Raw genomic sequence first — 17,049 nt, forward strand, 5'->3', positions numbered from 1 at the left:
ATGTACATCCAGAGTAATGTTTTGGGTGTCCAAAAAAAAGTGTACATAACCTATAGGGGTTCCTCTCTCTTGTCTGAACTCCCCCCAGTTTCCTTTCAGCTTGTCCCTTCTTTTCAGAACCACTCTGTTTCACCTGCCCAGGTGCAAAAAATTCGCAAGAAACAGGCCATCTCATAACAGTGCCACATCACAAATTTTCACTGTGAGATAAGAAATTCCACTCATTGCACTGTTCTTGCATTAAAAGGAACACGTTATTCCATTTAGCGCTTAAGATGTACCACCGGCAAATTGAAAGCCCCACACACAGTCTGCAGATGCTGCTAAAGCAGAAGGCACATTTAAATATCCTACATGGGCAAAGCAGTTGTAATTAGCATTTAAGAGACTAGCATAGATGAAACATCTACCTGGCATTTACCTCAGCCTAACCAATGAATGTAATACTTGCCTTCTCCACTATGCAGAACGTGTGCTGAAACTTAATACCAAAGGCATGCTCCACTCGTGGAACAGACTGACAGACATGGAAGTGCCAGCATAAAGTCAGGCATCTACAAAAGCGAAAACTATTAGTGTGATGTCCTGTGAATCATTTGCTGGACAGAAAACCCAGGGTACAACACTAGCCTGCGTACCCAAGACAGATAGCCTGTCAGTTAAGGACTATATTGAACCAAATGGTGCTACCCAGTAAGACCATAAAGGAAGATGATTAGAAAGTATATAGCAATAAGCAGCTTACACATGCTTAAAAGAAAATTAGCAACAGAAAGACACGCAAAGAAGCCCACTAGCCTGATTTCCTAGTGTGAGAAATATATCATACAACATCCACAAACAGCAAACGACCTGCAAATGTTCATTGCATTTGTAATTACAAAGGCCTAGCTCACATGGCATACCATTCATCCTTTTAAAGGTCCACCACAAACAAACAAAAAAAAGGCTGAAATACAGTAGTTTAGTTTAGGATATGGGGGTGGTGGGCATAACTTACTTATGCATAATATGGGTTAATCATAATATCACATCTGTGTGCTCCTACTCATCCAGGCTGATATACAGTGCAATTCAGAGGAAGTAAACAGCTGTGTATTATTTTATTCACAATTTTACCGCAGAAAGATTTCAGAAATAACGTATTATGAATATTTATTTCTGAAAGGAAAGAAAAATTACTGAAATTCACGTTTTATAAGCAGGTTAGCTGTGAAAAACAGTCAGCAGTGGCACATAGTAGGCTAACTTTTTTCCTTTCTTTACCAAAAGTTCTGACAAGACAGCCTGAGAATGTTGTCCACGCAGAGGAAACTGACAAACACCACTACTGGAGATGATTTTCCTCTCTCCACAAACACAAGTGAACATGTGCAGCAGTCATTTGCTCTGAGTAGAAAAGTCATTCTTAATTATTTTTACGGTCTGCAACACTTTGGCTGGTCAATTTAGCCTTGCAAAGGCGGCCCACTGCATGTAGCTTCTAAGTGCAGCAGTGCCTGAACTACTTTAGCATGAAAAAACAGCTGAATACCACTTTTTCTTTAATGGAAAACATTAATTTTTCAGTTCCATGATTAACCAGCCATACTTTCTCAGGTGTACTTCATACAAAATTTACAAAAAATTAGCTTGCTGTAGGAGAGGAAGAAGAGTTACAGCCTTGCTTTTTAAGAGCACTTAAAAAATTGAGAAGTGTCTCAATAGGCTCTGACAAATTTTTGTCTGGCATTACAGAATCACAGAACCACCTAGGTTGGAAGAGACCTCCAAGATCACCCAGTCCAACCTCTGACCTAACGCTAACAAGTCCTCCACTAAACCATATCACTGAGCTCTACATCTAAACGTCTTTTAAAGACCTCCAGGGATGGTGACTCAACCACCTCCCTGGGCAGCCCATTCCAATGCCTAACAAGCCTTCCAGTAAAGAAGTTCTTCCTAACATCCAACCTAAACCTCAGGCACGTCACCAGGCACGTGGGAGAACAGACCAACCCCCACCTCCCTACAGCCTCCTTTAAGGTACCTGTAGAGTGCGATAAGGTCGCCAGCCTGATATTAAAGAAGGCACTACACTACAGTTGAAGATACTCGTGAATAAGTCATATAGATTACAAATTATCCATGCTAGAAGAGCAGGGGTAACCATGCTGGCTGCATGAAAAAACATGAAAAATAAACACCATTTTAATACATAAAGTCAACTTGTAACTGTAATGCTGCTTCCAGATGAGCATGTCCTCCCAAGAGCCCCAAAGCAGCAGGATTCACTGAGAAGCCTGGTGAAGAGGCACTTCGCTGCGTCTTGTAGTGCTCAGAATTTGGGCACTCCTCCTCCCATGCCTCATCTCTTCTATTGCCTGATGTATGGTCATGAAAACAAAAAAGACCAGAGAGGTAGGCAATCATGAAAAAGAATTTTTCATAACAGACATTACAAACTTTGTTGTTATTAGGCCTTGAACATTTGAGAAAAAGGACGTCTTTGTCAAGGTTTCAACATTCATACATCATTCTTCAACTGTGATGTGAATTCCCGACAGACGCCTCCTTTCACTCATTTGTACCAGAACTTTTTCAGCAAAACCTGGGAGCTCGAGTTGATATTCTGGCTGCTGCTGAAGCCTTTTATTAAACAGGAAGGAACAACTGAAAACAAACAAACACATACAAGCAGAAAAACTAGAGATACCAACAAGACTTTCCAGAACTTGATTACTTGTTACACAGGAGGAAAAAAAAAAAAGAAAAAAACACCACTTCTGCATCAGGATATGAATTCCACAAATACAAATTTTAAGACTATAGAAAATGCCACCCATATTTCAGATGTTTTTAAAATTCTTCTCATTTTTCAAAAAGAATATCTTTAGGATTAAAACACAAATTTCAGTAAAAAAAAAGCCAGCTGCTCAGATTTGTAAGAAAAATAAAGAATAAATTTCATTTTAGCACTAATCTGATCAACACAAAACACCGCATTTGAAGTAAGCAAAACACCTCCCTAATAGTTTGCTTAATACAATGAAAATACAATCTAGAAACCTTCTCATGAACTATCTGGACAGAAAGCTATGCTGTAAGACTACTGTAACACCAACTTTTCAGCAATACACGAACCAACGTGAGTAGCAAAGATCCAAGAGAACCTCTGTACTGAACATCACTTTACTCACAGTGTTTTGGCTTCACTAAAGAATAAATAAATCCAGAAATATTCACTGTTGCAGCACTGCGGGACTATTATTTCAGCATACTTTATGTGAGTTTTCTTTCTTTTCTAATAAGGAAATAGTTAAAGTAAGTATTTTTACTTACTGAGCACAATTATCTGGTCTACAGAAGTAGGTGCCATGTCTCTACAGTTAGATCAATTTGTTTCGCCGTGGCACATTGTGTACAGGAGCAGCTGTGAGCGGTGCTGCATTTGAACAGATTCCCAGCTACTACAGAGAGAAAACTCCAAAAAGGAAAGAAGAAAAAAATACATGTATGCACACACACACACAAGTGAAATGGGGAGACTGTCACAGAGCACAGCCACCTTTCAGTCTGTCAATTTTCTATGAGACAGAGTCACAAGATGTCCAGAAGAGCCATAAGGAACAAACTGGTCTACACTCATCTCCGAGCTGTCATTTTCAAATCAGCTAACTGTCACTATTTATTACTCCATTCTTTTGGCAGCGGTGACCTCAGATGCTTCAGGAGTTCTACATAATAGCCTCCCTTTCACTGCAGCTTTAACCCACCCCACCACAAAACTATTTTTAACTTAATACAGCAAAGTGTTTTATTTCAGTGAGTATTTTTTATTCTTATAGCAACAGGCTATGGCTCTGCTCTAAATGGATGGGCATGATTCCCATTCCCAGCCTTATCTGTGAAGGGATTCCAAGTATTTCCTCAAGGATGCTCCCTCTAGAACTGCAGTAATGCATCCTGTTCCAGTGTATTACCTGCTCCTCCAAGGACACCGCGTTTGTCATGTTACGCAGGCATTTCAGCATATATCCCTTGCAACCTATCTTGACTTTGGAATACAGAAATAGTTAAATATACATACAAGGTGCAAACAAAGAGGAACCACTGGTAGAAAAAAAAAAGAGCGAACAGCCCTCCATAAATTACATCTTAATAAATCAAACCGGGGGGGGGGGGGGGGGGGGGGGAGCAGGGAAGGCAATGCCCAGGAAGCATGAGTGAAGGCAGTTAATTGTGTGCAAGCATTAAGAATGGGCTGAGGCGTGCTGTGTTTGTTTTAGGGCAGCTGGACATTCACATCACTCAACCAATACTGCAGCGACAAGCGGGCAACAACTCAAGAGTTCTGCTATGGCTGTTAAAGCCCTTGCTCTGTTCTGAAAGCAGGATTCACGTAAGTATCTAACAATCACCTGGAAACATACAAATCATCTATTCATCGCTGCCTGAATCTTCCTGTAATACTCTCCTAAGAGTAAAGGCTCTTCCACCTACCCATACAAATTATAAATGGCATTGCCTTGCATGCAAGGTGTTCTGTACACAATTTACGTTGTATTATGCCACATTCACCAGTGTTTAATGTTAGAAAAAAAATTACCCCCCAAAACCTCAAAGCTAAGTTAACAATGCAGTTATCAGTGACTTTTCCAAGAGAGAAAATATTTTCAGAGAAATATGCTCTTACATGAATTCAGCCTTGTGGCTGAATATTTTATCCTTTTGGAATAAAATAATAAATTTAGTGTTCAGTTAAACAGGAAGGATGTTGTCAGCTTTAGATTTACTGGTTTTCAGTTGAGTTTTAAGCTCACATACCTGCTTTTGTCTTTCCCTTATATTTTGTGTAGTTTCACAATTATACTTTACAGACCTTGTTTTACTTTTTTCTCCACTTTCTGTCATGACAAAGGCTCACATAAATGTCATTGGGAACCAATTCTATTAGAAGTAAAAACTTTATAAAAAGCACTCCCAGTTGCATAAGTTTCTTTTGCTTACTTATCATTCAAAAATAGAGAAAATAAATCATCTCTGAAAACAAACCTATAGTTTAAAATAAAAAAGACAAAGACCTTTACTTACTATAAAAGAGAGGGACACAAGGGACAGAAAAGCAAAACAAACCCTGGTGATTCATGTCTAACAAACCTGAGAAACCGTATATGCTGTTTGTACACATAAGCCCCCTACCCTACAGAAGACATTACCGTTCTTCTTGACTGATGTTTCCACTGCAAAATCTTAAGGGAGTCATGAATATCCACATCACTGTAATCGGTTCTTTTTTTCCATTCAAAGAAATAATACACTATCTGTAGCACGTGCCTCTGCTGCTCTTCGTAAAGTCAGATGATTTATAATTTTGATGTGCACCAGTGCAAAGCTGGATTTTTTTTAGGCCCAATGTTAATTACTAACTTCCATATACTAGGAACACTTACACTGTATATTTGTAGGCAGACAGAACACTACCTAACTTGAAATCTTTACAGCCCAGTACCCACAAATTCAGCAGATTTACCACAGATTCATGAAAAAATGAGGCTGAAAGGAAACCCGGTCTATCACCTATTCCTCGTAGGCAATCCTGACAGAAACCTGTCTCAGCATGCCTACCACTTCCCTGTAACTATTCAGGTGAGTTGGAAGAGAAATGTGCATAGACACATCTTCAGAGTCAACAGGTGGAAGCACACATCATAGCGAGTATCTACTGACTTTATTAGGGTGCCATGGCAAGGTCCATCTGAAAAAAATGGGATTATAAGAATATGGCCTGAAGCACGCAGTCAGAGAGAAATAAGGCATGTTATTGCAGCAGGTATGTACACAGAAGTTAGAAACACATTAGAAAACAAACATTAAGCATGAAAACTACTCTTTAATCTGTCATCAACCAGCAAATCTATTTTAGATGCAATGCACTGTCAAAGAGCATACAACCTATCAGCTTCCCCCCCCGTTACTCCATGCTCGTGAACAGGCATGACTTCAAGAGAATTCCACCCAAATCAAAGAGCTGTCTTCAGTAGTTTACTTACAGCAACAACAACTAAAACAAGTCACTCAATGAAATTCATATTATAATTCAGATCTAAAATAAACAGGTATTATGCTTCACCATACACCATATCAAACTATTTCCCCTGATAGGACTGACTTTCTGCAGTGTGCATGTTTTTTATATTGATTATCCCTTCCAAATGATAATCAATATAAAATTGACCACTGTGCCAGTAGAAATATACCTTCTGCTATTCACAGTACCATGTCAAACAATTAATCTATAAATTCAGCAAAAACACAATTATACAGTAATGCTGTTTGCTCATTTTGACCCACTTACGATTCAGGACCCCACATTTATCACATGTATCTCCTTGAATTTTAAGACGTTTTTCACGTTCCTCAGTCTGAAAAGTCTTTTAAGAAAGGGTTGCTGCACATCCTGAAGTATCCCGTAAGTACAATCCCATAAATACAATATAGCTCTACTTATCCCATAAGTACAATATAACTGTGTCTGACACAAGGCGGACAAGTCCCCCAGGTAAGCTGGGGGAGTATAAACATCACGGGTCTACCCAGGCCTCCAAGACAAGCACTTGTGCTGTCCACAGGTCTTGGCCTTCACCTGAAGGTATCCAACCCCCAAACTCTCCCTTCAAGCCTTGCCTGAGATGCTACAAACTTTAAAACCCTTCTGTCAGCCCCATATCCAAAGGGGCACCCACAGCTCCTCTGGGCAGCCTGTGGCAGTGCCTCACCACTCTCTGAGTGAAGAATTTCCTCCTGAGCTCTACCCTAAACCTCTCCTCTTTTACTTTAAAACCATTCCCTCGTCCGGTCACTACCTGATCGACCAGGAGCCGCTCTCCATCTTTTTCACAACCCCCCCTTTAAGTACAGAAAAGCCGCAGTGGGGTCCCCCCGGAGCCTCCTCTCCTTTACGTTCCCTGCCCCAAACCCACCCTACGCCCCCGGTCAGCGCCCCCCTCATCCCCCGACGGGCCGCCTCACCTCGCGGTCCTTGAGGCCGAGGAGCAGCACCTCCTCCATCAGGGTGAGCCGCGTTTCCTTGGAGTCGCCCTTCTCGTCGTCCCCCGGCTCGTCCCGGCGGCCTTCGTCCTCGGGGCCGCCGCCGGCCCCCCGCTCCTTGTCGGCGGCCGCGGCGCTGCGGGAAGCCTCGGTGCGGCGCTGCACCAGGCCGGAGCTGCGCTGGGTGAGGGAAGTCATGGCCGGAGGCGGCGGGGAGGGGGGAGAGAGACAGAGGGGGGCTCGGCGACCGCTGGGGAGGAAGAGGAGAAAGAGGAGGAGGAGGAGGAAGAGGAGGAGGAGGAGGAGGAGGAAGCCGCGGGAGCCGCTCCCGCCTCGGCCCTACCCGCACCGCGGCTGCGGCCGGCCGGGCGGACTCATGGGGAGCGGGGCTCGGCCGCGGCGAGGGAGCAGGAGGAGAAGGCGGCGGGGGCCGGGGTCCCCCCCCTGCGGCCGAGCTGGCGGAGGCGGCTCCTGGCGCAATATGGCGGCGCGGGCTGATGTCAGCGGAGGATGTGGCAGCAGCGGCCAGGGGGAGGCACCGGAAAGGGCCGCGGGCGGCGGCGGCGGCGGCGGCGGCGGCGGCGGCGGCGGGGCCAGGGCTGTCTCCGCCTCCCTCACGGCTCCGCTCCGCCCTGAGGGGCGGCCGGGGCGGTCCCCGGGAGGGGAGGCTGTGGGCGGGGGGTGTGGGTTTTGGGGGGGGTTAACGGTGGCTGAGGGGCGGACGGGAAGGGACACGGATACGGACGCCGGCACAGACAGGGACCTGAAGGGGACACGAAGCCCCCGGGGGTGTCTCGGTTATAGCAGGGCAGACTTGGTGTCCCCTCGGGAGCCGTGGCTCTCCAGACAAAGGGAAGGCGTCCTACTGACCACCCTCGCTCCGCTTTCTTTCACTTACAGCTGCCAGGCATTGCCCGGTTGCTGCCACAGCCCTCTCAGTGTGTGTATCTGATATATTAACGTTATATATAAACACAACGATGGAGCTCAAGCTGTATTTTGCTCATAGCAGTCTGGACTCCAAGCCGAACAGACGCAATCCTTTGTCCCCAAGGCACCTTGTCAAGCTTGATCACTCCTGTGGGCCTGCCCAACACCTCGCTGCCAGCAATGCCACTGCTTCAGCCAGAAACGGAGGCAACACAACTTCTGTACCCATGCACTTCTCTCCTTTTTACCCCATTCAAGCACTGCGATGGTGTGTTGCACCAAAACTTCAAACTATCAAAGCCAAATCCCACATGTATTCATTCTGAGGTAGTACATTTTGTTGCAGAATAAAGCTGCCTTTGACACAAGGACGGCCTATACTCCAAAGGTAGGATAGACTCCAAGTCACTTTGTAAACGACTTTAGCCTCCACCATTTCCCACACACTGATTTTAATATCATCTGTCAACATTACTTAGTGATCATTCAGTAACGCTTCTTCAAGGTCATTGATAAAACAGAACAGCAGAGGGACAAAACTGATCACTGGAGGTCCTTGTAGACCCTGACACACTGAATCACTGACACAAGTGTTTGCTAATCATTCCTCTTACATATTTTGAGGCCCACCAATTATTCACAGTCTTTCTAGTTTTTTTATGTTTGTGTGTGCATGGTTGGTTTTTGTTTGTTTGTTTTTAATTAAAATGTTTTGCTGTACCAAGTCAGATGCCAAACCGAAGCTTAAGGGTATAACATCATTATTGTTTTTATCAAATAAGCATTTGCATGAAGAAGAGATACCACAACAGCATTACAAGACCTGCTTTGTGGAAATGTCTTTTCTGAGTAGTAATTGTAATCAAATCTTTATTAATTTAGTCCTATATAATCCACTCTGATATCTTGTTGAGGATTATGATGAAGATGACAGGCATGTCATTAACTTGGCTCATCCCTTTTACCTTCTGCATTATCTTTCTTCCAGTTCTTTGGAACTCCCAGGATTTATTGAAAAGAAATCAAAAAGAAGTTCCAAAAGAATCTTCTAAAAGCCTGTATGCAACTTACCCTGGCTTACTGATTACAAACTACCTAGTTCTAAGAAAAATTCAAACAGAAGTACACTGTTAATGGAAAGCATTTCATCATTGTATTATATGATGAAACTTTCATATATCCCCAGAATACAAAGGTGTTTATTCAACAATTTTTAAAAAGCATTGTTGCTAAAAATTCATGCATTTCCCTCTAGCAATTTCATTGTTACATTCTCCTTGCACCTGTATTAATTTCTCAGTTTCTTTCTGCTGGCAAAAATTTCTCCTCCTCATATATTTTTTTTTCTTTAATTAACACAGCAATATTATCCTCTCCTTTTTTATCTATACCGTGCACTGTTTGGGCTGTTACAATTGTTTTCATTTCCCACTATGCTCCTACAGCATTTTAACTGTGTTCATTATTTGCCCTGATTGCATTTTAAGAGTTAATTGATGGAGTGTTCATTAGCAGCTCCTAGTTATTGATGGTTTTTTTTGGCTTGGGTCCTTTTCTAGAGAGCCCCAAAAGACTCATCATTATTTTCAGTTTTGTGAAAATTGCTTTTTAAAAGCAGTAGCTAACTATTCTGTTGATTTGCCTGCTTTTCTGTTTTGTGTTACAAAAGTGATCAAATAGGATCACTTACAGGTTAATAATAATTTAATATTTTGTTGACTGATTTCATGTTTGTTAGGATGAGGTGTACTTTGGAATTCCATATATTATTCGATAGAGTCACTTTTCTGATTTACACACTCAGATATTTGCATGAATTTAATGGTGTAATTTCAGGCAAATACGGGGGGTTTTGTTACTAATTTCAATTCTGATTCTGTATCATTTATCATTGAACTCAACTAATCAGGTCAGCGTCAATCAAATTAAGAATCACTGAATTTTGAGACAATTACTTTTTTTTTTTTTTTTTTACACCAGCACAACATTGATAGACAAAACCAAAACTTGAAGGAAAAGGATATCAAAGGAGGCATTTCAGGATCATATTTCAGTGGTGTTTATCCCTTGTACACTACCAAGAGCTGTTGTTTCAGAAGGGGACCGCACAGCTTGTTGGATCTTCACCTAATGTGCCATATCACAACCTTCTCATCTGCATTTATTTTACAGTACTAGGGTATATTTTTAAAATATTTCTGAGTCATATATGGCTTTATCAGGAGTTCAGAAGACTGTAACCCCCAGCCCTGTGCTTGGCAGTGGCCGCTGCAATGTATGCTTCCTGTCATTGCGTTGTCACTGGGCATGTCATTCCCCCTGCCCCAACTCCAGTGGCCCCCAGCCTGAGAGCTGAGGGGCTAGATCTTTGACATATTCTGTTAAGAACCAATAATGCAAAAGCAGGGGCTGTAGTCTATAAATAGTTTTTGTTTGTCTTACAGTAATTTGACCTTGTAACGCATCCCTGTTTATTCTTATGCCAGATTCTGGCAGAATTTCTATTAACAGTTGCCAATGAGTCTAAATTATCTGTACTAGAACTTCAAAAGTACCTGGGTTTTTTGAACTGCTGCCAGCCCCCTGGGAAGGAGAAATAAAACGGAAAATAGCAAAGGCATGAATCTTAGTCTCTCATTTTGTTTTGTACTGGTTGCAGTTCCCATGATTTACATCACACTGGGAGTAGGGCTTACCTCTAATGTCAGCAGAAAAACTGATTAACAAACTGAACACAAATGTCTCAGGATAACAGGTAAAACAAAGAGTAACGTTATTTAATAAGCAGGAGGTCACCTGCTAATCACTTTCAACAAATGCATTGTAGCTTGAACATCCTGAGCATGACATAGAGCTGGTTAAAATTAGGAGGCATAAATGTCTAAACCATGCCGCGCTCTGAACCTTATGACTTAGGGGGCAAATCCCAGCTCTACTGTCACAGCATCATAACAAGATACTGCTGGGTAGATTTTCTCTTGAAGGACAATCAGCTTAATAGCATGTGCCAACTCTGAGATTGATAGCAAGAGTACAGAAGTGGTTTTCTAGAAGAAACAGCAGCTAGAAGGAGGCTGCCAGCTCTCCTACAGCTTCACCATCCAGCGGTTTTGCCAGCTGAGCTTGTTTACATTCCTATCTGTGTCCTCCATTCCCTTGCAGTGAAAGTTTGCCACTCCCAGCTATGCCACTGCAAACTGGTGTCAGGAGCAGCTGTTGGAAAATATAATAACAAAAAAAAAAAAAAAAAGAAAGAAAGAAAAAAGAAACACCAACCAATCAAAAAAACCCACATGTTATTTTTACCCCATACCATTTCAGGAATCTATTGACAGGCAGTCTCGCAAATAGGCACCATAGCATTGCTGAAGGAGCTCTCATGCGCAATGTGGAAACCAGTGGACAGGAGCAAAGGGAGACAGGGATTTCTTAAGGCCAAACCATCCCTAAAACCGTGCTGATTACAAGCATGCTGCTAAAGTGCTGCAGTAGACATTAATAATAAAAAGCAATTTGAAGGTACAAAATATCTTCTGAGAATCATTCTATCCACTATTACTGGTGTGATCTCCAAGAACAGGATTTAGACTTGCAGTAAGAATCAAGATGCTGAAAGATGCAGAGTGACGAGAGGGTTATTGGGCAAGAGAAGTGAGCAGACTAATGTGCAATATTGTAAGAGGGAAGAAACCAGAGTCAGTGGTCAACTGACCTTAAAAATCACGTCTCGTACACAGTGGATGCATAATAGTCTCTATCATTTTCACTCTTTCAGTTCCAGCTGTACCTGTTTTTTGGTACAACACAACTCATATTGTGTTGTTTTGGTTACCCAGTAAATCTTTCACTAGCCAGTGCAGACCAGCTGGCATTTTCTTCCGGTTTTAGGGATAAACTTTACAAGACTAGCAGCGCATTTTGCTAAGTAAAATGCACCAACTGATTTGTCTCTTTCTGTCCATACAACAAACCCATGCTTTGACAGCTGTTTGCACTCAATAGTTAGACGTAATTCAAATTATCACTTCACAAGGTAGAAATTCGGCAACAAATCTTTTCCAATAAGCCTCTCTTTTAGTGTCTACCTTGGCATAATTTAAATATGATGTTTTCTCAAAAATATGAAGAATTATTCCATATTTGACATAGAATGAGTCAGTGTATGATGAACTCACAAATTGCTTTCAGTGGCATAGTGCCAGCTGTTAATACCTAGCTCAAATAAAATCAGATTAGCCATTAAGTCAGTAAAAAGATTTCTCTTAACTTCACAGAGCTTTCAGTCAAAAAAATAGTACTGCTTTTATTTTTTTTCTATATACAGAATTAATAAATTGTTGTGGTTTGGTTTGGTTTGGTTTTTGTAGACTGAGTGATGAAAATTTTAGGAGGAACAAAGGCAAACATGGAAAGGTGTTAGTCACATTTTCTCATTTCAAAAAGCTTTTTCTTCATTCCATGTATTTCCAGATCCTCTCATCTTCTGTGGAGTTCAGATGATTGCTAGTTCCTGAAATCATTGTATTTTAATACCATCTTCTCCCTATGTCTGAGTGGTCCTGTTCAGTAGCAAAAATCTGTACTTGTTATTTTAATATAGCAATTATAGTACTGAAATCATAAAGACAAAAGTATCAGTTAAGGTGCTGTTTCTAATGAAGATATGCTTTCATTTCTACACAGTGGTTCAATTCAGCCAGCATCACTAGGAAAAATGTGCAGCTTTCTTAACGTGTTCAATGAGTAATATGAGGTGCAAGTCCCATGAAACAAACACCAAAACTGTCATTGGTATTTGGCAAAATTGAAAATGCTTAATGCAATTGATTTTATATAAACTCAGTTTTGAAAAAGCTTTATTTCACTTCCCATGTAACAAATGCTTTACTATCTGTTCCTTTCAAAGTATATAAATACTCATCAACTCATTAAAAAAAATGCATAAAGCCAGATGGTGTAAAGGAAAAGTTTCCAAGGAGTTGCAATTTACAAGATGAATAGTGATTAGTACAGTATTCTTTTTGTCTAATTAGAGGGTACTCACATTCATGCAGAAGTGTGTGTTGAACACAGGTCCATTAATTTTGGTAGGTTTACACCTTCTATTTATGTCCAAAGATTCATGCAAAGATAATCAAATAATAAGTGACAATTTTAGAATGTAGTAAATGTGAGGCAAACAGAGGTTAGGAAGGACAAGATAAAACAAAACAAAACAAAACAAAACAATCCCAGATCTAGTGGTGCTATCAACTCAGCAAAGGTGTGTGAGCAGCTGGGGAAGGGAAAATGGAAGAAAAAGCTAGAAACATTTGGTAGCAGCCATCTTGAAGCCTCTATGAAGTCAGGAGATAAAGCTGTATTTTCAAGGAATCTTCTTCCTGAGAACTCAGCCAAGTATATTGCAGATCTGGTCTGTGCCTGGCCAAGGCTGCACGCCTGCCTTGCACTTACTCCTGAGGGCAGCCAGACTGCGATCACATTGAACACCAGAAGGTCTGGGAGTTTGGCACAGATGATAATGCCTTCCATAATACCTTCTACTCAGGGAGCTCAAAGTCTGTGATAAGCATTCGTAGATTAAACATGCCAACATCTCTGGGTTATGCTTCTCCCTGGCTCACTCAGAAGTCAAAACAGCACGGTAGCACATCTAATTAGCTAGGTTTGTTTCACTTAAAGTCATCTTTGAAAATACAGAAGAACAAAGTCTTGTGCTACTCAAGTGTTACAGAGCGCCACGTGTTACCATCTTGCTGTGGACTTCTTTGCACCATCACAACCTGTTAGACACTAAATGTAGATTTGATTATGACAGGGCAAGAAACAAAATTCCAGTTGTCTAGAGGGGATGTGCTTGATCTTCGTAGGGTGGAGGAGGCCAGAAGTGGGACTGCTCACTCAGCAGCAGAGCACCCTCCCAGGCACTGCACTTTTTCTCCATTTTGACTGAATTTCAAGTGCCTCCATTGACTGTGAAGGAGAAAGCTTGAGAAAATCATCCTGTGAACATTTCCCACAGGGATAAAACAAGCCAAACTTGGATTGATTTTCTTTGGGTGAATTCTGCACTGGATAATGTCTGTGCAACCATCTATCTTTAATATTGTAAAATAACATTATCACTAGATCATTTCTATGTGATGGCTTTTCAAAAATCTTCTCACCAGCTAACACTTCACCATCAATGCAAACATTGATTACTACATTTGATGATAAAGAACTGCTGTTCCAACAGAAATCTCTTCATAGCAAGTCATTTTTGAATGAAATCCACTCTGCAGACCACATTCTTAGTTCAAATTAAAGTAATAATTTGAATTGGTGGGACAAATGCAACTCAGGATGTTACCTGCATAGTATAGATTGAAGAGTGTTTGAGCATGAAATACAACATAATCTCTGAGGCCAGCTGATTATCTAAAAGCATGTTATTGCCCCGTTGAATGAGTACATTTCCAGAAGTACCGATTGCATTGTTAGGAGCTCATTAATGACTATAAATATGTACGAATTCCTGCTGCGTGCTTGTGCAGCCCCATGCACAAGACAACCTGCACATGGCTAAGATGATGTACGATATCCAAGCATGGGACACAAGAGTGTGTGGTAACTGAGTATCTCCATTTTTTAAATATTTGTAGCAATCACTGTGGATTCAAACAGTGCAGAAACTTGACTACGTAATCAGGAATGATCTGGCAAGTCGTGGCAAAGCAATAGTGTTAAAATCAGCCTTGTACACCTAGCCTGCTCATGTTTCTGCCTTTTAGTGGACCTTTTTTTCCCTTTCAAAACTAGACTGAGGAAGAAGAGAGGGCATTTGGGGCTTCATTTTTGAAGCCAAACAGCTCTAGAGACAAACTGTATAGTTGGAAACATTAAACAAGAGTGATGTTTCTTTTCTTTTTTTTTTTTTTTAGGGATCTGGTCCAGTTTTGAGGGCATGCATGTCACCCAAGAGCAAAGTCCTGTGCAAAACATTCTGCCTTCACTTCTTTACTGGATGCTCCCGAATGAGTTGAAATCAGTCCAACACAGGACAGTCTGGGCAGGGGGCATGGGAATGCTGAATTTGAGGCAGTTCCTCATACAAAGGGAACCCCACAGGCAGGGATGGTGCACTTGAGAGCGTGTCTGGATGTGGGTGTGCTCTAGGGGGTTTCTTCAGACAGGGCAGGGGGATGTGTTCAGTTATATGAAATTGCTGGCTTGGTGATGGCAAGATATGTAATGATAATAATGTTGATGGCATTGTTATTCTCTTTTTCTAAAGGTACTCAGTGGTTGCAAAAGCTAGCTTTGTACAGTGTCCTCTTCCTTCTTCCTTCCTCTTGAGCCCATCTACTATTAGTCAAACTACAGCTTCAAGTATGTTATTGATCCCTGTCAGCTGCAACCTCAGGCTACTACAGCAACATCAACGTGTGGCAAGGGGCCGTTGGGCAGGTTCCCCTTGCTGAGCCAGTTGTAGGGCTGGCTACAGAACAAAACCTCCCAAAACCTGCCTCCCACAGCCACCAGAGGCGGTCTGATGCTCACTGTGGTCATGGAACCACATGTGGTCAGGATTAGATCCTCAGGACTCCAACAACTTCCCTGAGGAGGAGAGACGAAAAGGAATGAGCATCAAAGTTATTACCACACAATTTTCAATGGAAGTCAGAAACAAAAATTCAGTGGAGAAACCCAGAGGGTGACTGGAAAAAGAAATACATCCAGCAGCATAAGGTGGTGGTCCTGGCATGGTCCAGGATCCTCCAGACAAAACCAATGCATCTGCATGGCTGCAGCAGGGACTCATAGAATCATTAAGGTTGGAAAAGACCTTCAAGGTCATCTGGTCCAACCATCACCCTACCACCAATATCACCCACTAAACTATGTCCCTAAGCACCACATCCAACCTTTCCTTAAACACCCCCAGGGACGGTGATGCCACCACCTCCCTGGGCAACCCGTTCTAATGCCTGACCACTCTTTCTAAGAAATGTCATCTAATTTCCAACCTAAACCTCCCCTGGTTCAACTTGAGGCCATTCCCTCTAGTCCTATTGCTAGTTATCTGTGATAAGAGGCTGACCCTCAGCTCCCCACAACTTCCTTTCAAGCATTTGTAGAGAGCCATAAGCTCTGCCCTGAGCCTCCTCTTCTCCAGACTAAACAACCCCAGTTCCCTCAGCTGCTCCTCACAGGGCTTGTGTTCCAGACCCTTCACCAGCTTCGTAGCCCTTCTCTGAACTCGCTCCAGGGCCTCGATGTCCTTCTTGTAGTGAGGGGCCCAAAGCTGAACACAGCACTCAAGGTGCGGCCTCACCAGAGCAGAGTACAGGGGGACAATCACTTCTCTGGTCCTGCTGGCTACACGGTTCCTGATACAAGCCAGGATGCCATTGGCCTTCTTGGCCACCTGGGCACACTGCTGGCTCATGTTCAGGTGAGCATCAATCAGCACCCCCAGATCCTTTTCCTCTGTACAGCTTTCCAGTCACCCTGCCCCAAGCCTGTAGCGATGCATGGGGTTGTTGTGGCCGTGTTGAACCTCATCCCACTGGCCTCAATCCGACCTGTCCAGGTCCCTCTGCAGGGCCTTCCAACCCTGTGGCAGATCGACGCTTCCCCTCAACTTGGTGTTGCCTGCAAACTTACTGAGGGTGCACTCAATTCCCTCGTCCAAGCCTTCCAAAAAGATATTAAAGAGGATGGGCCCCAACACCAACCCCTGGGGAACACCACTCATGACCGGTCGCCAACTGGATTTCACTCCGTTCACCACCACTCTCTGGGCCCGGCTGTCCAGCCAGCTTTTAACCCAGCCAAGAGTGTACCTGTCCGCACCATGGGCTGCCAGCCTCTCCAGAAGAATACTGTGGGACACTGTGTCAAAGGCCTGTTGAAGTCTAGGTAGACAAGGTCAACAGCCTTTCCCTCATTCACCAGGCGGTTCACCCAGTCATAGAAGGAGATGAGGTTGGTGAGGCAGGACTTGCCTTTCATGAACCCATGCTGGCTGGGCCTGATCCCCCAGTTGTCTTGCACATGCTGTGTGATTGCATTCAAGATGACCTGTTCCATCACCTTTCCTGGCAC

General features: G+C 42.7%; 1 protein-coding gene across 1 annotated transcript in view; it reads right to left on the bottom strand.

Moving 5' to 3' along the window:
• The window catches only part of GOLPH3 (golgi phosphoprotein 3), a 34,259-nt gene extending 26,618 nt beyond the window's left edge, over positions 1 to 7,641 (bottom strand). The window contains exon 1 of the mRNA XM_040539940.1: positions 7,012 to 7,641. Within this exon, the coding sequence (XP_040395874.1) occupies positions 7,012 to 7,227 (216 nt within the window). The 5' untranslated portion in view covers positions 7,228 to 7,641. The remainder of the gene's footprint in view (positions 1 to 7,011) is intronic.
• Between the last annotated feature and the right edge of the window lie 9,408 nt (positions 7,642 to 17,049).

This window comes from Cygnus olor, chromosome Z (genome assembly GCF_009769625.2).
Source record: "Cygnus olor isolate bCygOlo1 chromosome Z, bCygOlo1.pri.v2, whole genome shotgun sequence".
Classification (NCBI taxonomy): domain Eukaryota; kingdom Metazoa; phylum Chordata; class Aves; order Anseriformes; family Anatidae; genus Cygnus; species Cygnus olor.